The sequence below is a fragment of the Neomonachus schauinslandi genome, chromosome 6 (genome assembly GCF_002201575.2).
Source record: "Neomonachus schauinslandi chromosome 6, ASM220157v2, whole genome shotgun sequence".
Taxonomy (NCBI): Eukaryota; Metazoa; Chordata; class Mammalia; order Carnivora; family Phocidae; genus Neomonachus; species Neomonachus schauinslandi.
Genome location: NC_058408.1, coordinates 87,925,104 through 87,945,524, shown reverse-complemented (window position 1 = coordinate 87,945,524; position 20,421 = coordinate 87,925,104). Strand labels below are relative to the sequence as shown.

At 38.7% G+C, this 20,421-nt stretch overlaps 1 protein-coding gene and 1 pseudogene across 3 annotated transcripts in view; both read right to left on the bottom strand.

The window, feature by feature from the left end:
- UBE2D1 (ubiquitin conjugating enzyme E2 D1) overlaps positions 1 to 15,664 on the bottom strand; it is a 39,643-nt gene extending 23,979 nt beyond the window's left edge. Inside the window, exon 1 of one of the 3 annotated variants that reach the window (XM_021699579.1) lies at positions 15,417 to 15,664. In XM_021699579.1, the coding sequence (XP_021555254.1) occupies positions 15,417 to 15,440 (24 nt within the window). In that variant the 5' untranslated portion in view covers positions 15,441 to 15,664. Of the gene's footprint in view, positions 1 to 15,252; positions 15,315 to 15,416 lie in introns of those variants that run through there. The other 2 variants (XM_021699577.2, XM_021699580.1) reach the window with 2 other exon arrangements.
- A 3,131-nt stretch (positions 15,665 to 18,795) lies between these two features.
- On the bottom strand, positions 18,796 to 19,768 carry LOC110589471 (annotated as a pseudogene).
- Between the last annotated feature and the right edge of the window lie 653 nt (positions 19,769 to 20,421).

Here is a 20,421-nt window from a genome sequence, read left to right as displayed (position 1 = left end):
GAGGACATGAGAGCGGGGAGGGTCAGAGGCAGAAGCAGGCTCCCTGCCGAGCAGGGAGCCCGATGCGGGACTCGATCCAGGGACTCCAGGATCATGACCTGAGCCGAAGGCAGTCGCTTAACCAACTGAGCCACCCAGGCGCCCTCAAATTTCAATCTTTTTATAAATACATATGATTAGATTTGACAACAGAATCAGAATCAATGCAGATTGCATTTAATAAAAAGAGTATCATAACAACAGATGTTAAGAGAGAATAATGCAGTTTACTTAAAAACACTGGGGTGCCTTTTTTTTTTTTTAAGATTTTATTTATTTGACAGAGAGAGAGCAAGAGGAGGGAGCAGCTGAGGGAGAGGGAGAAGCAGGCTCCCCGCTGAGCAGGGAGCCCAATGCGGGGCTTGATCCCAGGACCCTGGGATCACAACCCAAGCCGAAGGCAGACGCTCAACTGACTGAACCACCCAGGCGTCCCTAGGGTGGCCTTTTAAGTAATATATAATCTTACCTAAAAATGAATCTCAAAAGAATATTAATCATTAAAATATTAAAAACTCATGCTACTGCCACAACTATTTTCAATTTACAGAATGTATGATTTCTACCAAAGTAGCCAAAGCCACACAAAATTCTTGTTACAAATTTTGGTTTTGATTTTTCTGGTTTAGAAGACCTCAAAACTCTAAATATTCCACCCTTATAGCTTATTTAGGATGCTGCTGACCTACTGTCAGGATATATAGCTTTTGGTTGCCTTTCCAAGAGCTGAGTTCCAAGTGCTGAGTTGACCAGTCTCAAAGTAACGTTGTCTTCCAACCCCTGGCAATCCTTGGTAACAGAGCTGCCCAGAAACAGGGCTGCAGTTGGTGGCATGGACAATTTTTTATTTTTGTTTTTCTGTCCCATGATCAATTTAACCAGTGGACTAATTATAGCAGAAGTTTATTAAATGTTTCCATATCCTGTCTAATACGGATCATGACTCTGTTTTATTTTTTTAAAAGATTTTATTTATTTATTTGAGAGAGAGAGCATGAGCAGGGTGAGGGGTAAAGGGAGAAACAGACTCCCCACTGAGCAGGGAGCCTGAAGCAGGGCTCGATCCCAGGACCCTAAGATCATGAACTGAGCTGAAGGCAAACACTTAACCGACTGAGCCACCCAGGTGCACCATGACTCTATTTTTATACTCTCATCCCAACTCTATCCTCCTAATGTTTTAAAGACTTAACTTACTGGAATCAGATTATGATGCTTATAATCTCCTAAATCACTGGTCCAACATATTTGTTGATGATTATACTGACGCATGAAATTCAAGGAGAACTGGTTTGTGGAAAAAAAATAACTTCCTAAGATATAGTTTAAAAGGTATAGGAAAGAGGTCCTCTGGATTCTTAGAAACTTAAAAATAGTTGTATCTCCAAGAAAATACATGTAAGAGTAGCTATACACTTTAAGGGTCACCTTCTGAATGTGTTTATTCAAGTTTAGAATGCTCTAAAGAGTTCTAGAGAATTTCTCCTAAGACAGAAGTGTGATCTAGTAAGGAACTGGTATAAAATACCTTGACTGACACAAACTACCTTCTAAATTAAAAAAAAAAAACATATGAAATAATAATAAATAAGGTTGTAAGAGCTGGTAAATTCTGAAAAACCACATATATTGCCTCAGAGATTACTTCCTACTCCACCCCTTTAAACCTGGCACCTACAATACTGTACTTAACTATATAAACCCTTATTTGCAAAAAAAAAGTGGAGCACAGAAAAGTTAATGGTTTTGTTGCTGTTGTTGTTTCTTTTTTCTTTTCTACGTGCTAGTTATTACAAGTAGCAGTCAGGCCCGCTGCATTTTGCCACACAGGACATGAGCCAAATCCAGGGGGCGTCTTTCACACACTTCAATGGGGTGATACCTCCTTAGGGCTCTACAAAGCTTCACTGCAGACAGTTGCACTTGAAAGAAATGGACAACATATCCTTTAAACCCAACTTAGGATATTATCACTGTTTTTGATAAACAAATAGCAATTTTGATGTAGAAGCAAAAGTGATGGTGTTTGACATCTGAGTGGGATCATGAGAACTTACTTTATCAATGCGTTGCAAATGGAAAGAAAACAATGGCAAACTTAGCATTCAAAAATTAAAAGTGAAGTCAGTGACATTCTAATGGAGGAAAAGAAAAATTTTCTCAATAGATGGTCATCTGGGTATCCATATGGGAAAAAATAAACCTTGGCCTCCCCTACCTCAAATCTTATTAAAAAATCAATTCTAAATAGATCATAAGTTTAAATATGAAAGATGAAATAACACTCCTATGTATTTTTTTAAAAGATTTTATTTTTAAGTAATCTCTACACCCAACATGGGGCTTGAACCCAAACCCTGAGACCAAGAGTCCCATGCTTCACTAACTGCGCCAGCCAGGTGGCCCAAGAATGTTTTTAAAAGAAAACATAAAACGTCTTCATGACTTGAAGGAGGCAGAAATTTCTTAAACAGGACAAAAAGAGCACTATCCATAAGAGAAAAAAATGAAAAATTTGGACTTGGCTAAAATCGAGAACATTTGTTCATTGAAAGACACACTAAAAGTGTTAAAAGGCAAGCAAGCCATCAAATAGGGGAAAATATTTACAGTACATATATCTGACAGAAGACCCACATCCAGAATATGTAAAAACTTTATCTACAGATCAATTTTTAAAAGGCAGACTTGAATAAGCATTTTATAAAAGAGGCTATCAAAAGAAAGAAAGAAAATAAAAGAAAGAAACTATCCAAATGGCCAATATACATATGAGAAGTGGCTTGGCTTCACTAGACATCAAGGAAATGCAATTAAAACCAAAATCCTATATCACTACAAACCCAACAGAATGGTTAAAATGAAAAAGCCAGAAAAAAGCATCAAGGTTCGCAAAGGTGTGAGGCAACTGGAATGCTCATGCTGCTGGTAGATGAGGGAACGTTTGACATTCACTACCAAAGGTGAACACTGGAATACTCAATGACCCAGCAAGTTTACTGCCAGGAATATACCTAACAAAAATATGTAGAAATCTGATAATGTAACAGATGCCTATCAAACAATGAGACTAGGTATAAATCCATATATGGAAAGAACTCATTATAGTAAACACACTGTGTATATGTGTTTATGTGTGTATGTATAATTTCATTTCCAGTGACTTTTAAAAGCTAAAACTGAAATATATAATTGATCCAATATCCTTCTCCTCCTTCGAGACAAAGTAAGCTTAAAACAACCTAACACTATACCTAAACACAGATCAGGCAATAAATATCATCAAACCGGTAAAGTATGCCCCAGACAAAAGTAGTCTGTGTCAGTGAAACAATTTTCTACTCCAATGTGATTAACACTCAAATAAAAAAAAAAAACTCGGGCGCCTGGGTGGCTCAGTTGGTTAAGTGACTGCCTTCGGCTCAGGTCATGATCCCGGAGTCCCGGGATCGAGTCCCACATCGGGCTCCCTGCTCGGCGGGGAGTCTGCTTCTCCCTCTAACCCTACCCCCTCTTGCGCGCTCTCTCTCTCTAATAAATAAATTTTAAAAATCTTAAAAAAAAAAAAAACCTAATTAGGGTATCTAAATTTCAAAATAAAAATGTAAGATATAGTAATGAAAGGCAGATTACAAGATACTGTCCCTATATTTTGACTGGAACTATAGAAGCATTATAAGTCCACAAAAATGTGGACTTAATGGATTTATATAGCCTTACGTGGCTAAGCACCTCTATTCTAGTTCAGATTTCTGTAACCAAATAGACACAAAACAAAGTACTAAGAGGTCTGAAACTGAATTTTAAATTGTCACAGATGGTATGTTTATAACACCCCACAATATGCTGAGTGTTCTCCATAAAACCAACCTAGACACAGTCCCTGCCTCTAGGGAACTTAAAATCTAAAAGTAGATGAGGCAGCCTAATTCAAAGAAAGTAAACAAACAAAAAGAAACAAAGAAGGGAATGTAAGAAAAGAGAAGCCTGAATTAATCTCTCAGCTCCCAGAAGGGTAAGAGTCCAATCTGAACAGTAGAGAATGAACAAGTCAGAGTTGCCTTATTTACCATCAAACCTAATATGACACTATGCAATAAATATTCTCTAAAAAATTATGCTGACCAGACTGAAAAAGCTTTGTTGTACTCTAGCTTCAACATTCAGAAAGTCTAAATCTCTGTAATAGAATATATATCCCACTGGATGTGTGTAAAGGACATTAAATAGCCTGTGCATAGGGACTGATTTACAGTCAAAAATCTAAATTCCTGAATCCAAAGCACACGAAAACATTATTTCAAAAATCCTGGCTCGGGGCACCTGGGCGGCTCAGTCCTTGTGCGTCTGCCTTCGGCTGGGGTCGTGATCCCGGGGTCCTGGAATCAAGCCCCACATGGGGCTCCCTGCTCGGCGGGAAGCCTTGCTTCTCCCTCTCCCACTCCCCCCTGTTTGTGTTCCCTTTCTCAGTGTCTCTCTCTCCCTGTCAAATAATAAATAAAAATCTTTAAAATAAAATTTTTTAAAAAACCCCACAAAAACAAAAATCCTGGCTCAACAGGTAATTCATGGACACAACCATCTTTACCTCAAAACTCCTAAAACAAGAGTGATTCTTACCAGACTGCATTTTTTATATTGTCTCTAAAAGGATATATGAGCTATATTTGGTTTATCTGTAAATAAACATTTCATGGGCTTACAGTTCAGGCTCTGATCTCCTTATCCAGTTGACTAGAGCTATTTCAATAGAGAGATATCGAACAATTGTCAGAAAGGTCTCCAAATACAGAACCTCTTTAAGCCTCTGAATTAAAGAACAGCTTTATTTTTTACCATGTAGATTCTTCCTGGAAGACTTCAAAATGCTGACACTATCCAATTAATTTAGTTATAGGAACAAAACTCACTTCAACAAACTGGTCCTAGCTGCTCCTCCTTGGATCAGGTATCTCTAGTAAAGGCAATAATAATAATAATAATAATAATGCAGCCAAATTCCACACAAAAGGAAGAAGATGAAGAAAGCAATGATGCTACTGATTTTGCTGCATCAAAGTAGTATTTACTGAATCAGAGCTATAAAGAGCACAATTTAGAATAAACATCTGAGGTCAAGATTAGGGGCGTTATCTACCCAATGTCTCAGATCTGCAACCACTTTTCCCCAGTTATTTCAACAGCAGCCATAATGACTCAATTTCCCAAAATACTATCTTGCCTCTAGTTTAAAACACGGCTTCCTCTTAAAGAGAAGACTCCCAGTCACCTTTATATAATATTTCCATAATAGGAAGTACATAAATAAAAATGTATCTTAGACAATCCAAGACATCCCAGTAACAACTGTATTTCAGTCTACTTTATGAAGTATTATGATAAAAATATACTTTTTCCAGTAATTCAAACTCTAAACCTTAGAATCACAGTCTGATTCCTTCTTCCCTTCATGTCCCATCCACCCCAACCCCTCCCACCTCCTCACATTAATCAGTACCAAGTTGTTCAGACTGTCCAAATCCCTCCCACTGGAAGGATTCCAGGATATAGAAAAACTGAGGTCCAAAGGGCAAAAACGTCTGAGAGGAGCAAAAAGAGACATTTCCAGAAGCCAAAGTTTCAAACCAGGGAGACACTATTAAAGTATCTGAGAACAGACTGGGTAGTAGGAGTCTGAAGAGACTGCCTCGACCACTGCGCCTTAGAGAGCTGATTTGAAAGGCCAATTAGAGGTAGGCATGGGTGGGTCAGACCCAATCAAAAAGGCCAGGTGGTACAAACACCCTATAATATTTCTCACATAACCCTCTTCCCAAATGTCCTCTGCCACCATCTTAGCTCAGACCCTCTTTAGATCTCACTTGAACAAGTGCAATGTCTTCACTGACTTGTCCTATTTCTCTACCAAGACACTGTATTCAAAATCATCTTTTCAAAGTACCATGTCGAACGCTTTCAGTATTTTTTATTAGCCTTAACATAAAATTTATAAATCCTTAAAATGGCTTACCAGGCCTTCCATCATCTGACTCCTTCTGTCTTGCCTTATACCTTCAACCATTTTCCTCCAATATTCTCTGTAACAGTTAAAGGTCCCCCAATGCTATCTTGTCCCTAGTTTCCTTTTAGATAGAAGACTCCTAAGCACCTCCCTCATCCCCCAACACACACTCATTTGTTTTATCTACTTTACTTTTACCTTTATGTCTCATCTTAAACATTTCCTTAAGGTTTTCCTTGAACCCTTCAAAGGGTTCCTGCTATATTCCCATAGTACTTTATACTCCCCTTTTCATGACATTCATCAGATTTGTAATTACAAATGGTAAACAATCTTTTATTCTGTGAGGGCAAGAATGCATACCTAAGAATATGATTAAGAATGTTACTTCCTGGGGTGCCTGGGTGGCTCAACCATTAAGCGTCTGCCTGTCTGCCTTCGGCTCAGGTCATGATCCCAGGGTGCTGGGATGGAGCCCCACATTGGACTCCCTCTGCGGTAAGCCTGCTTCTCCCTCTCACACTCCCCTTGCTTGTGTTCCCTCTCTCACTGTCAAATAAATAAAATCTTAAAAAAAAAAAAAAAGAATGTTACTTCCTTACTCAAAAAACTTCAATGGCTTCCCCAAACTTCTGCATTAAGGACACATTTCTCATCATGGGTCTTCAAGGCCCTCCACAGTATGAACTTTTATGTCTACTATTCCCCAAATGCTTCCCAAAAGCAGGATTATCTGTTCCTTCCTGAACAGAACAAGTACTTTCTGATGCCTTCATTTCTGCAGCTTCCTTTATGAACCCTGTCTTTGAAAATGCTACCCATTCTTCCAAACCTATATCCAATTCCATCTCCTCCATAGAATTTTTCCTGATCTCCCCTAAATAAATTTGACCTCTCCTACTTTTGACTCTCTTTCTGTTCAAGTATGTTATATTTTTCTTACGGCACTTTCCTAAGTCTACCTAATCTTTAATGGTACTTTTCTTACCCTTAATAATTTTAAATTTCTTAGATAATGCTGGTTATATGTCACTTTTCCATATTTCTCCTTATTTCATTTTCTACATGCCTTACATACAGAAGGTGCTCCATAAACGTATTAACTAGAATCCAAAAAAATCTACTACATGTAAGGTAGCTGTATAAGGCAGTTTTCTAAATATGTGGATAAAACAATCTTTAAAGTATAAAGATACCTGTGAATCAGATGGAAGCTAAATGGAATTAGAAAAGCTTGTTATGATACTGGTACAAAAACAGAAATATATCTTATTTGTATCACAAATATGCTTTTTAATCAAAGACATCTTAAAAGACTCATTAATCTTATACATTAAGATGCCAACATTTATTTCAATTCTGACTTCTCAAAGTAAATAGGATTTTAACTCAAGTTTCATACAGCAGCAGAGCACTGTGCCATACTCAGTATTTGTTTCTGTGACCGTTTTTACTGTTAGTTGAACAAAACAAACAGCAAATAACATTATTTAGGTGTGCCTAAAATTATAAATCAGAAAGGACCATAGAAATTATCTAGTTCAATGCATAACATTCTAGATAAAGAAAATAAAAACTATGAGTTTCTTGACCAAGGTCATGAAGCCAAAGCTAGAACAAAGGCTCATACCATCTGCCTTCCACTCCAGCACTCTCCTCACCCAAAACAATACTCACCTCAAGGCTGTAGTAACTAGAGCCCATTATCCTCAATCAACACTGGAGCCAACAATGCTCCAGTACTCGAATTCAGGCCATTTGCACAGTTTCAGCCGTGCTCAAGAGAAACAAAAGTGTGAAATGTGAGGGAATGAAAAAGGTTCTTTTTATCTTTTCCCAAGAGCTTATATTTTATAAAAGGTTAGAAATAAACACTACTCCATAAGCTTTGAAGAGGAGTGTTTGTGTTCAAAGACACTGAGAGGTTAAGAAAAACATGATAGGAAATTACATACAACTTTTCAAAATACCTAACAGAATTTTGACACATAACAGAACATACAACACAGAGCATTTTCTAATCAAGAAAGATGATGCTTCAGGAAAAAGAAAGACAAAATGAAATGATAAAAGCTAGCAGCCTATTTCTTAAAACCTACTTAAAAGATAAACATACCTTTCAATATTTAACAAATTTTTTGGGGGGGGGCACCTAAAAAGCTTGGTTTGGCAAGCTTTATTTTTCTACTTTTATTTTTTTTAATTTAATTTTATTATGTTATGTTAATCACCATACATTATATCATTAGTTTTTGATGTAGTGTTCCATGATTCATTGTTTGCATATAACACCCAGTGCTCCATGCAGAACGTGCCCTCCTTAATACCCATCACCAGGCTAACCCATCCCCCCACCCCCCTCCCCTCTAGAACCCTCAGTTTGTTTCTCAGAGTCCACAGTCTCTCATGGTTCGTCTCCCCCTCCAACTTCCCCCCTTCATTTTTCCCTTCCTACTATCTTTTTTTTTTTTTAACATATAATGTATCATTTGTTTCAGAGGTATAGGTCTGTGATTCAACCAAATATCTGTTATTAAATATCACTTCTTACACGTCTATCCCAAATAACTGGTATATAGAAGGCACTTAATAAGTTTCTGCATAATAAATCAATTCATCTTTGTATCACCCAGCACTATTCTTGAATACTGTGGTTGTACTTCAGTGACTATAAAATGCTACAACTTTTAGCAGAAAACAATGAGCATTGAAGATTATAACAAACAGAACTGTTTCCGAGACTACAACATTTGACATTGTGTGTGAGTGTGTGTATATACGTGTATGTGTGTTTGTATGTGTATATATGTTCATTTGCTTTCTCTATATATACATACATACATGTATGTGTACACATATGAATGTGTGGCATGTATTTTTGATAATATTGATTTTATCTAAGGATCTTATGCTATGATTTTCAAACTTTCCTTACAGCAATTCAAACAAGAAAAACATGATACATACATCACAACTAGTAACATCCACAGGCACAGGGACACAAATAAATAATTAAAAGTTTCATGAAACAATTATCACCCTTACTACACCTAAAGCATTAATATTTTGCATTCCATTTTTTTAAAATGCTGTTTGTGACCCACTAAACTTGTTTCATCACCTCTGTTCTGGAAACTCATACAAGTACAAGAAGACACTGGGAAGGTGTAAGCCTTAGTTTGGCATTCATTCCTTAGAAATAACCTAGGCTTTATGGACACCAACCAGAAACTGGCAAATTGAAGGCTAGAAATTATTAAACATTTCCATTCAAAAGCTACGTTGAGCACCTGAATGGCATCATTATTATGTAAGTAAAAAATACAGACCATATTTTGGGCCATAGAACAAGTCCCCAAAATTTAAAAGGAGTCAAATAACAAGTTCTTCATTCACAATGGAATTAACTTAGAAATCAATAACAGAAAGCTATCTGTAAATCAAAATATTGGGAGAATAAATAAAATCTTCTAAATAACTCAAGAGTAGAAGAAGAATCAAAAGGGAAATTAGGAAATATTTTTAACTAAATGAAAATACAACACATCAAAATTTGGGGGAAGCATAAACACAGGCCAGAGTTTTACTGGTTTAGAGAAGAACAATGAGCCCAGGCCATCAGGTCTGTTCCCTCTAAAGAAATCCAAATTCCGCTCACATAAGAAGGGTGGTCACCTGGACTGAGAATCATCAGATACTACTAAGGAAGTCTGAGGTGAAGGAAGCAATATCGCAACCTCATCCCTGCTGGAAAGGTTTTCATAAATCTGAAAGGAGACTAGGCATCTAATAAGCAATGTGGTAACACTGAAGGAGAAGAGCCACAAAAAAAACCCCAGAATAATATGAATAGAGAGAAGTGGAGGAAACATCCAGAAAGAGGATGGGAGCACTAAACTGTAAACTTTAGAATGGTAGCTTCCTCCCGATACTAAGAACAACTCCTGAAACATAGTAGCCTCTAATACTGTCTAATGTGTGTAATTGAACCTTCACAGATTCATCCCAGAACCAGTTAAATGCAGAAAAACCTCAGCTTTTCAGAGACCATCTTGACCAAGACAGGCTAGAAATAGAACCTGTTTTGCCTTCAGACAGATGTTCTGAGGTGGTCTGAGGATCCTTCCAATCCCCTAAAAATCTGGATTATATACTACAGCATCTTTTATTCCAGCATCATAGGGTTAAGAGGAGAGAGGACAAGTATCTCAATACCTGTTTTTAATTAAACATAGTATCAGTTCATCCACTGTTAAAAAGAACTGGGGAAGGGAAGAGAGCCAATACATTACAGACAACCATTAATTCAGTTTAGTGGAGAGTATCAGGCTTATTATTTTGATTAGTGGCACTCATTAAATATGTTTTCAATGTGTATTTCAGGGAACTAAAACAAGTAAGGATGCTACCCTGCTTTACTGGGGGCAATCCCACATCCTGTTAAGTTGGTTTTTATAATATGTGTTTGGCTTCCTAAAATAGGCATAAACAGCCTTATTTAGATCTATGCTATTTATTTCCACAGAGAAGGAACCTCAGAACTGTTCTTCTTTTAACACCTCTGTTGTGATGAAGAAGGAAAAATACATGATACCCAGGGCAAAAGAAGATTGAGCTTAATTACAAAGATTTAAAAGCAGAAAAATTCATATGGTGGCTTTTTAGAAAAAAACACTTTCTTCCTTTCATCTCAAGGCAAACCACTTTATCTACCGTGAAGCATAAATACTATGTTCTTCCTTTAAAAAATTTGTTGAACCTATATCCTTTTTTACTGAAAGAATCTGGAATCTTAGATTTAATTTTGCAATTTTCAAGTCTTCCTAATGTATTTGTGCAATCTGAACAGTCGACTGCTATTCAAAGCCACTAGAGGAACTAAATAGCTAAATCAGTTCATAAATAGTTTTCTCAAATGAAAACTTCACAATGAAATGATACTTTTGACAGAACATTTATAAATTACAATTTTTCTAAATCCCTTTGGAGGAGAAAAATTTTAAGTGATGGAACAAAAATAAAGTTATATTATTCATTTACCATGTTCAATGATCTAGTGTACATTACTTCAGAGCAGAGGTTTACAAAGCACAATCAATACACTGAGTGATGCATGATTAAATATGCCAAAGTCTTAATTATAATGCCACTTTACATGTGTATAGAACAGTCCAGTTTGCAAAGCACTTACACCCATAAACTCATTTAACTCTATGCGTCTATCAATTTAAATACAACAGATATGAGTCCATTTGGATAAGAAAAAGCCATGTCCTAAAATGGTTAAGAGCATGGAATCTGAAGCCATCTGTCTGGTTTCAAATCCTAGCACTGCCACTTACTAGATACGTAATTCTGGTACATTACCCAACATTTCTGTGCCTCAGTTTCATCATCTGTAAGATGGGGATAACAATCATTTCTACCTCTTGGGCCACTAAGGACTAAATCAATTAATCTATGTCAAACACTCAGCAGAGCATCTATCACAGAGTAACCATTATATATTATATTTGCTGGTTGTATTTAGCATAGTACCATTGCATGGTTAGGGAAACAAGCTAGTAAATCACAGAGCCAGAAATAAAAACCAGATCTTCTTCTCTTTGATGCTCTATCCACAAAGGGCTGGGTTGTTTTTGTAAGTATCCTAAAGGTTTTCTAGACGGATGTAGAGTTTAATGTGGAATTGTACAAATCAAAAAATTCAGCAGCACAAAACATTTATAAAGTTGTAATCTGTTTATATATACATTTTAAGTTAAATTGCTTATTAAAAAAGCAAATATTCCATTTTGAGGACAGAACTGTACACTGAGGAGTAGTTATCTGTGTTGCTATATTTGTAAAACAAAACTCTTTCGTTTCACTTTTCAAAAGACCAAAAAGGCAATAAAGCCCATCATATCATGTTACTATGATGATCATTACTTCAATTTATCAAATTTAAAAAGTCTAGAAGGAAATATACTAAGATGATAATAATGACCAAATTAGGATCTTTCTTTTCTTGGTTTTAAAACATTCAGTATTATAATATAACATTCGTAATTTTAAAGTGATTTCCAAAAAAAGTTTATCAAGTATTAAAAATAGCATTGATAAAAGAAACACTTAGAAATAATTCTAGAAAATAATAGATGCCCAGCTGAAAAACTATCGTTTTTTTTCAAACATATTTTACGTGTCTTTCCTCAGACTTTGTTCAAACTTTTTCCCTTTAGTGATTTAGGTGACTGTGATAACATCTTCCACTGTAACCAAAAAATAGGGCATGGGTGTGTAAATTTATGAGCTGAAATGCAAAACTGGCACTGGATGTCTAAAGAGCATGAAATCATTTAGCATACTCTAGTATAAAAATGTATTTTAAGCATTGATATCTACATGCTTTGCATATACAATTTTAATTTAACCATCTTTAATCGTTTCATATGAAGTGGAAAAAATGTGAAGTAATGAACTTTTTTTAACATTCACAAATATGCAAGTCACTTCTTCAGAGATTAACTTGGACAAAGTGCTCCTTCACTCCACGCCTCAGATTCCTTCTTTGAATAACAGACTAGAACATCAGTGGTTCTCAACCTTCTTTCCACCCCAGCCCATCTGGGGGATTCCACATCTTTCATTTACAGCAGTGGGGACGGTCTGAAAATGTCCCACAAATATTTCCGATACACTACCCTAGACGCTGGCTCCAGCCCCTGCCCTCCACTCAACTCCAAAGTGCAGTTCTCTGAGGTTCTGCACAGCTTTAAGGTCTGCCACTTTCGGTACAGGAAAAGTACAACCCAATGACCTAGAAGGTATCTGATAGTGTTAATCCAATACACTTAAAAAGAAAGGCCAAAAGTTAATATGTATCTTCTTTTGTTGGAACATGCAAGATTCAAGTAAGAATTTATATACTGATGATATCAAAGAAGGCTTTGTAACTGTTCATAAGGCAAAAAGCATATACCTTACTTGGAACTGGTTGTTTTGTTTTGTTTTGTTTTTAAGATTTTTATTTATTTGACAGAGAGAGACACAGCGAGAGAGGAGACACAAGCAGGGGCAGAGGGAGAAGCAGACTCCCTGCCGAGCAGGGAGCCCGATGCGGGACTCGATCCCAGAACCCCAGGATCACGACCCGAGCCAAAGGCAGACGCTCAACGACTGAGCCACTTGGAACTGGCTTCTAATCAAGGAGGCATAAACAGTAGGAAAAGCGGAGAATCAAACAAAATAACACCCCTTAAAGTATGAGGGAATGATATGAACATGCGATATGTGATTAGTGGAAAGAGGATTTGTGCAAGTTAACTTTTCTGATAACAGGAAAGGGAAGCCAAAGACTGGCACACAGAGATGGGATGTTATGTGATCCCCAATTTATTCTCCAAAATATCAATTTGTTACAGGCCTAACATCAATTCTATGTGATTTTTTTTTTTAACCAAACAATTCTGTTATAAACTAATAATAACTAATAGTTAACAAAAATATGATTTGGGTGTATTCCATATTATAAATATTCGGCCTGGTGACTGACAATTGCCCAGTAAAGTATTTACAAATAGTGTCCATTTTCTTTGAATGTTTACTTCCTGTGGATAAATTCTACATTATTTAAAATTTATTGTATATGCAAAGTCTTGTGAAGAATTCTCACAAGTAGGAAAGAAGGAAATAGAATTTTAAAACTTCCTTGGAATAAGTGTATTGTTTTGTTTTGTTTTTTTAAGATTTTATTTATTTATTTGACAGAGAGAGAGACACAGCGAGAGAGGGAATACAAGCAGGGGGAATGGGAGAGGGAGAAGCCGGCTTCCCGCTGAGCAGGGTCCCAGGACCCTGGGATCATGACCCAAGCCGAAGGCAGATGCTTAATGACTGAGCCATCCAGGTGCCCCATTGGAATAGGTGTATTGTTTAATTCAAATGTAAGCCAATATTACATATTATTAATAAGCATACAAGTCATGACAAAGATGCTGATAAGGGCTTTGAAATTAGAGTAATTTTGAATGTGTAATTGCATTACCTTCAAATCAGAAAACATGAATCAATAAATGCGGATTGTTAGCTTTATGTTTTATAGAGAGAAGACCCTCAAATGGCACACACACACAAAAACAGTATTCTATGGATTCAGTGTTTGACAGCAACAACAAAAGAGGCTGGACCTGAAAGTTGCTGTCCTCTGTACCAGAAGATGCCACCAGTTATGACTGAGAACACAATGTACATATCTCCATCACTTCATGCCTTAAAAAGTTAATACAATTTTTCTGTAGCATTGATTTCTTCTAAAATTATTTACCAGACATGCTGTCTGTTGTTGGCTTAACTTGCTGAAACACTCCCCGTTTAAAAATAAATTCTCAGTGTTCTCCATATAACTGTAAACCTTTTAAAAACCTGTCAGTGAACAGACCCATAACTCAACAAGAAATAAAAGTGAACAGAAAAAAAAAATGCCCCAACCCCAATTTTGTAAGATGTTCACATCTGAAAGAGTAGCAATAAATACAGTATTATGCAAGAGAAGGCAATTCCTTACAGATTTGGGATGGATAAATGTGTTGAATGAATATATACATTTCTTCTTCATTCTATTCTCATGTGTCAAAGCATCAAACAACTTATACTGTGGCAGTTTCTGATGTGTCTCGAACTTTACATGTAAGTTTACCATGAGGGGGGAAAAAACCTGTTTGGCTTGACTCACGATGAATCACAGCCAGGAGGTCATCTTGTTGTGTATCAGCAACTATGTTTTCACTACAGCTATGTGACCTGAAGTGGCAGCAGAAGAGGCACCAAAATAGAAGAGGCAAGAGGCTTCTCCTGGCTTCTGGGCCCCAAATGGGCTTTTCCAGCCCGTTCAGGGATCTAAGCAGGAGCCAACCACAGAGGAGAAAAAGAACAAACCCACAGCACCGAGGAGAAAGACTGCAGGCCCACCACACCTTCCTTGCCCTCTCCGGGAGCCCGGGGAAGCAAGAACATAAAAGAACGGGCGTGGAGAAAACACAGCATGACAGGAGCCAAAACTAGACCAGTGTAGGGCAAAATCCAGCCGTGACCGTAAAGCACAGATTTGGGGAAGGTCTGGAGCCCGAGAAGGATCTCCACCCGGGGACTCCCGGCGCAGCTCCGGCGCGAGCGCGCAGCGGGGCCCCCGCCTCCAAGCCACCCGGGACCTGCCCCTGCTCCCACCTCACCTGTCCAGTGCCCGCTGGCCCCGCCGGCATCTCCGGCCCCCTGATCCCCGCGCACCCTCCCATCCCGTGCCCTCCCGGCGCGTCTTTCGGGACCATCGCCGGGGTCAGTGTGGGCAGGGAGCCGAAGCGCGCCCCGTCGCCCCAGGCCTGGCCCGGGCACTCACTTTCTGAATCCTCTTCAGCGCCATGGGTCAGGGAGGGCGGCGGGGACACCGGCCGGCTGGGGGCAGCTACGGGGCGCGGGGGCGTAGGGTCGTCGCGGGCTCGACTCGCTGGCTGCTCTGCTGGCTCAGCCCGGGGGTCCCCGGCTCGCTGCTCGCTGCTCGCTGGCTCGCTCCGGGCGCCGGTGCCTGTTCCGTGTGCGCCGGAGCGCGGGTATGCGCCAGTGTGCGGGCGAGGACGCCGGCGAGACTCTTTTGTTTCCGCTTTTGCTTCTGGGAAGGAGCCTGCGCCCTCCCCGCCCGCGCCCCGCCCCGCCCCGCCTGGCACACTGGGAAGTGTAGTTCCAGCCCTGTCCTCTGCCGTTGGCCCCGGGCAACGTCGGGTTACTCACTGCTGACTTCAACCCAAGCCTGGACTTAGAACTGCGCAGTCATGAGTTGGTCTCTGCAATTTGATTTTGATCGACTTATGAACTGAAGTTCCCAATCGGTAAAATAGGGATAACAAATTAGCTCGGAAAGCACTTACAGGAATTTCCAATAGAATTTCCAATACAGAGATCCTGTTATTTTTACTTTTGTAGAGTGATCGCTCTTCTCAAACATACAAATTGACTAAATTTCTCACACATGCACAGACATACCCATTATGACTCCTTACTTACCTCCTTAGTTCCTATTTCAAAAGGCACCTCTATCCGCTGATAATCCCTCATGTCTGCTTCTCCTTGGAACTCCAAATTTTGAGATTCACCATCACTATTGGCTCCTTCCCTTCCTTTCACAGTACCTACTCAATACAATCTACTCCCACTCCTCACTCCCTCGATTCGTATGAACTTGTGTGCTCATTAAAATTTGGCTTCTACTTTCAGTACAAGCAAAATCGGTTTTCACCAAGGTCGGTCTTGAGCTTCTAATTACCAAACCCAATTCACTCCTCATCCTTCCTGATGTTTTTGAATCATTTGATGACTGGCCATCCTTTTGCTTTTCAAAGCATTCAGGGACACTATCTTCCATAGCACCATGGTAACTGGGTCTTAATTTTCTCTGACTTTCCTTTTCACTAGCTCCTCTTCTCAAGAGCTGGAGTGCCCCAGAATTCCAAGCCCTGATCTCATCATCAATATCTTCTAGAAGATAAACCTCCTGGCCTCCCATAAACTGGGAGGCTGCCCAGGGTGATTCCAGGAGCATAGGCTTTGTAGACTGATCCCTTTGACCCCTACCTACTGTTTGACCATGGCTAAGCCACTTTAAACTCTCTAAGCCTCAGTTCCTTCATCTGTCAATAGAGATAATAATCCCTGGATGTATCAAAATTAATTGGCATTAAAATATATAGTGCCACAGTACCTAATATGTTGAAAGTTTTCTATAAAAATTACTTCCCTTTGGAAGAACAAATATTGTTAAAATGTCTATACTACCCAAAGCAATCTATACATTTAATTCAATCCCTGTCAAAATACCACCAGCATTTTTCAGAAAACTAGAACAAGTAATCCTAAAATTTGTATGGAACCACAAAAGACCCCGAATAAACAAAGCAATGCTGAAAAAGCAAAGCTGGAGGCATCACAATTCCACCCTCAAGTTGTATTACAAAGCTGTAGTAATCAAAACAGTATGATACCAGCACAAAAACACAGACACATAGATCAATAGAACAGAATAGAAAATCAGGAATAAATCCACGATTATATGGTCAATTAATCTTCGACAAAACAGGAAAGACTATCTAATGGAAAAAAGACTCTTTCTTCAAAAAATGGTGCTGTGAAAACTGGACAGCCACATGCAAAAGAATGAAACTGGACCACTTCTCTACACCATACACAAAAATAAATTCAAAATGGATTAAATTCAAAAAGGATTAAACCTAAATGTGAGACAGGAAACCATCAAAATCCTAGAGGAGAACACAGGCAGCAACTTCTTCGACATCGGTTGTAGCAACTTCTTACTAGATATGTCTCCAGAGAGGGAAACAAAAGCAAAAATAAACTATTGAGACTATATCAAAGTATAAAGCTTCTGCATAGTGAAGGATACAGTCAACAAAACCAAAGGTCAACCTACTGAATGGGAGAAGATATTTGCAAATGACATATCCAATAAAGGGTTAGTATCCAAGAACCATAAAGAACTTATAAAACTCAACACCCCCAAAGTAAATAATCCAGTTAAGAAATGAGCAGAAGACATGCACATTTTTCCAAAGAAGACATCCAGATGGTCAACAAACACATGAAAAGATGCTCATCACTGGGTGGTGTATGTAAATGATGAATCACTAAATTCTAGTCCTGTAATCAATATTACATTATATATTAAATAATTAGGATTTCAATAAAAATTTGGGGGACAAAAGGAAAAGATGCTCATCATCACATTATCAGGGAAATGCAAATCAAAACTACAATGAGATATCACCTCACACCTGTCAGAATGGCTAAAATCAACAATACAAGAAACAACAGGTGTTGGTGAGGATGTGGAGAAAAAGGAACCCTCTTGCACTATTTTTTTTTAAATAATGGCTTTAATCGTCATTTTGAGAATATGGTAGGGGAAAGTATAATTAAATATACATCGTACCAGTGATGCTGGCAACGTTGAGTTAACCCTAATATTGACAGCTATAAAAACTAGTTTGTACATGACAAGACAATGAGAGAAAAAAAGCAATCCCTTTTGAAACAAAATTTTTAAAAACTGTTCACAGTGGTTTGCATCAACGGTATGTATTTTATGACAATAACATGCACAGATGGAGCACCCTAGGGCTCTCTTTATATCCTAAAGAAAATGAGCATTTCATCATTCATAGGTTGAACTGAATTTTAAAAAGATCAATTGTATACTTACCTCTTAGGATAAACTGTTCTGGGGCATACAGCTTTAACACCATCATTACAGTTGTTTGCAAAAGGACTACAGAATTTAAAAAAACAAAACATTTTTTTCTTGGGAGTGGAGAATCTTTCACTTGCTGTTATAATCAGCAAATGCCATTCATTAACTCAAAAAATGGAAGTGGGGCCTCACAAACACACTATTTGAGTAAGCTGACGAATACACATCACAGTTTGTTTTTTTTTTTTTTTAAGATTTTATTTATTTATTTGACAGAGAAAGACACAGCGAGAGAGGGAACACAAACGGGGAGTGCAAGAGGGAGAAGCAGACCCCCTGCCGATCAGGGAGCCCGATGCAGCTGATGCGGGACTCAATCCCGGGATTCCAGGATCATGACCTGAGCCAAAGGCAGTCGCTTAACCAACTGAGCCACCCAGGCGCCCCACATCACAGTTTTAAAAATGAAGGTTATATACTCTCTATTACAAGTCCCAACGAGGCAGTGTCAAAATTACATCTATTTCTTTGCTTGCTTTGTGATCATACTCCTTGGAGGTGTTACAGGTCTCATGGCATTCAGCTTCTTTTTCTCGGCAGGATTTAAAATCTGAAAAGAACACATTAGAGTTTTGTCCACACTCATGGCACCTGCATTGTCAAATTCTCCACAATAATTGGGTGCAGAAAACAGAGTGACCAGCTGCCTTTTTGCAAAAAAAAATCATATCCGTCTTCAACCACCCGGTGGGCTCTACGTATAGGATCCAAATCATGCTTATGGAGAAATTTTGCAACCACTTCTGCACCAAATGTGAAGGACACTCCTCTGTCATTTTCACCCCCGACTAAAACATCTTTATCAGGGTCAGACCACAAAAGATCACAAAGAAGACCTTGATCTGGTATATTAGTTGGTCGCATAATTCCCCGAATCTGCTCCATAGATTGAAGATCTGGTGATAAACATCCATGACAGCAGAATATCATCTCATCCACAATGGCTGCTATCGGTAAACAGTTTAAAGCAGTCTGCAAAAGTCTTCCATAGTTTAAGGTTATATCTTCTTTTACATTCATCATAATCCATAAATTCTATTGATCCAGGCACATTCATGGGCCTCTCTTCTCTGAGAAGAAAAAAAAATCTCGGAATATTTGATTTTGTAAGTCTGTAAGAGACAGAGTCTCCAATGACTGCTTCCCCCTGTGCACGTAGTCCCCAAGAAACAGGTAGTTGCTTTCTGGTGGGAAACCACTGTACTCAAAAGGTTGAAGCAAATCATAGTGTTGCCCATGGATATCACACATATTTTGAGTGGTGCTTCAAGTTCTAGTAGGTTAGGTTGACTGAGAAAGATCTCTCGGGACTTTAAGCACAGTCCTCAGATTTCATTCTCCTGTAGCTGGACATTCGGACCAGGCTTGGACCTGCTCACATCCAGCAATCCTTGGATGATGCTGTCCATGTTGAGTTTATCTATATCTGCCATTGTCTTCCCACCGTCCCGCAGCAGCACCCAGCTCCAGCTGGGACTCACACCTTCCTTTCCCACACAGAGGAGTGGTGGCAGCTGTGGCAGAAGCCATGGGGCGGGGCCGGGGGGGGACTCCAACCACCCCCTCCCTGCTTCCTCCTTCTCTCCCTACTGGAACCATGAGAAGCACCCTCTGGCATTATTGATGGGCATGCAAACTGGTGCAGCCACTGTGGAAAACAGTATGGAGGTCCCTTAAAAAGTTAAAAATAGAACTAGCTATGGTCCAGCAATCGCACTACTGAGTATTTATCCAAAGAATACAAGAACACTAATTCAAAGGGGCACATGTGCCCCTATGTTTATAGCACATTATTTACAATAGTCAAGACATGGAAGCAGCCCAAGTGTCCATTGACTGATGAATGGATAAAGAAGAGGCGGTATATATATACAGTGGAATATTATTCAGCCATAAAAGAATGAATCTTGCCATTTGCAATGACATAGATGGAGCTAGAGTGTATAAGCTAAGGGAAATAAGTCAGTCAGAGAAAAACAAATACCATATGATTTCACTCATGTGGAATTTAAGAAACAAAACAAACAAGCAAAGAGAAAAAAATGAGAGAGAGAGAGAAATCAAGAAACAGACTCTTAATTACAGA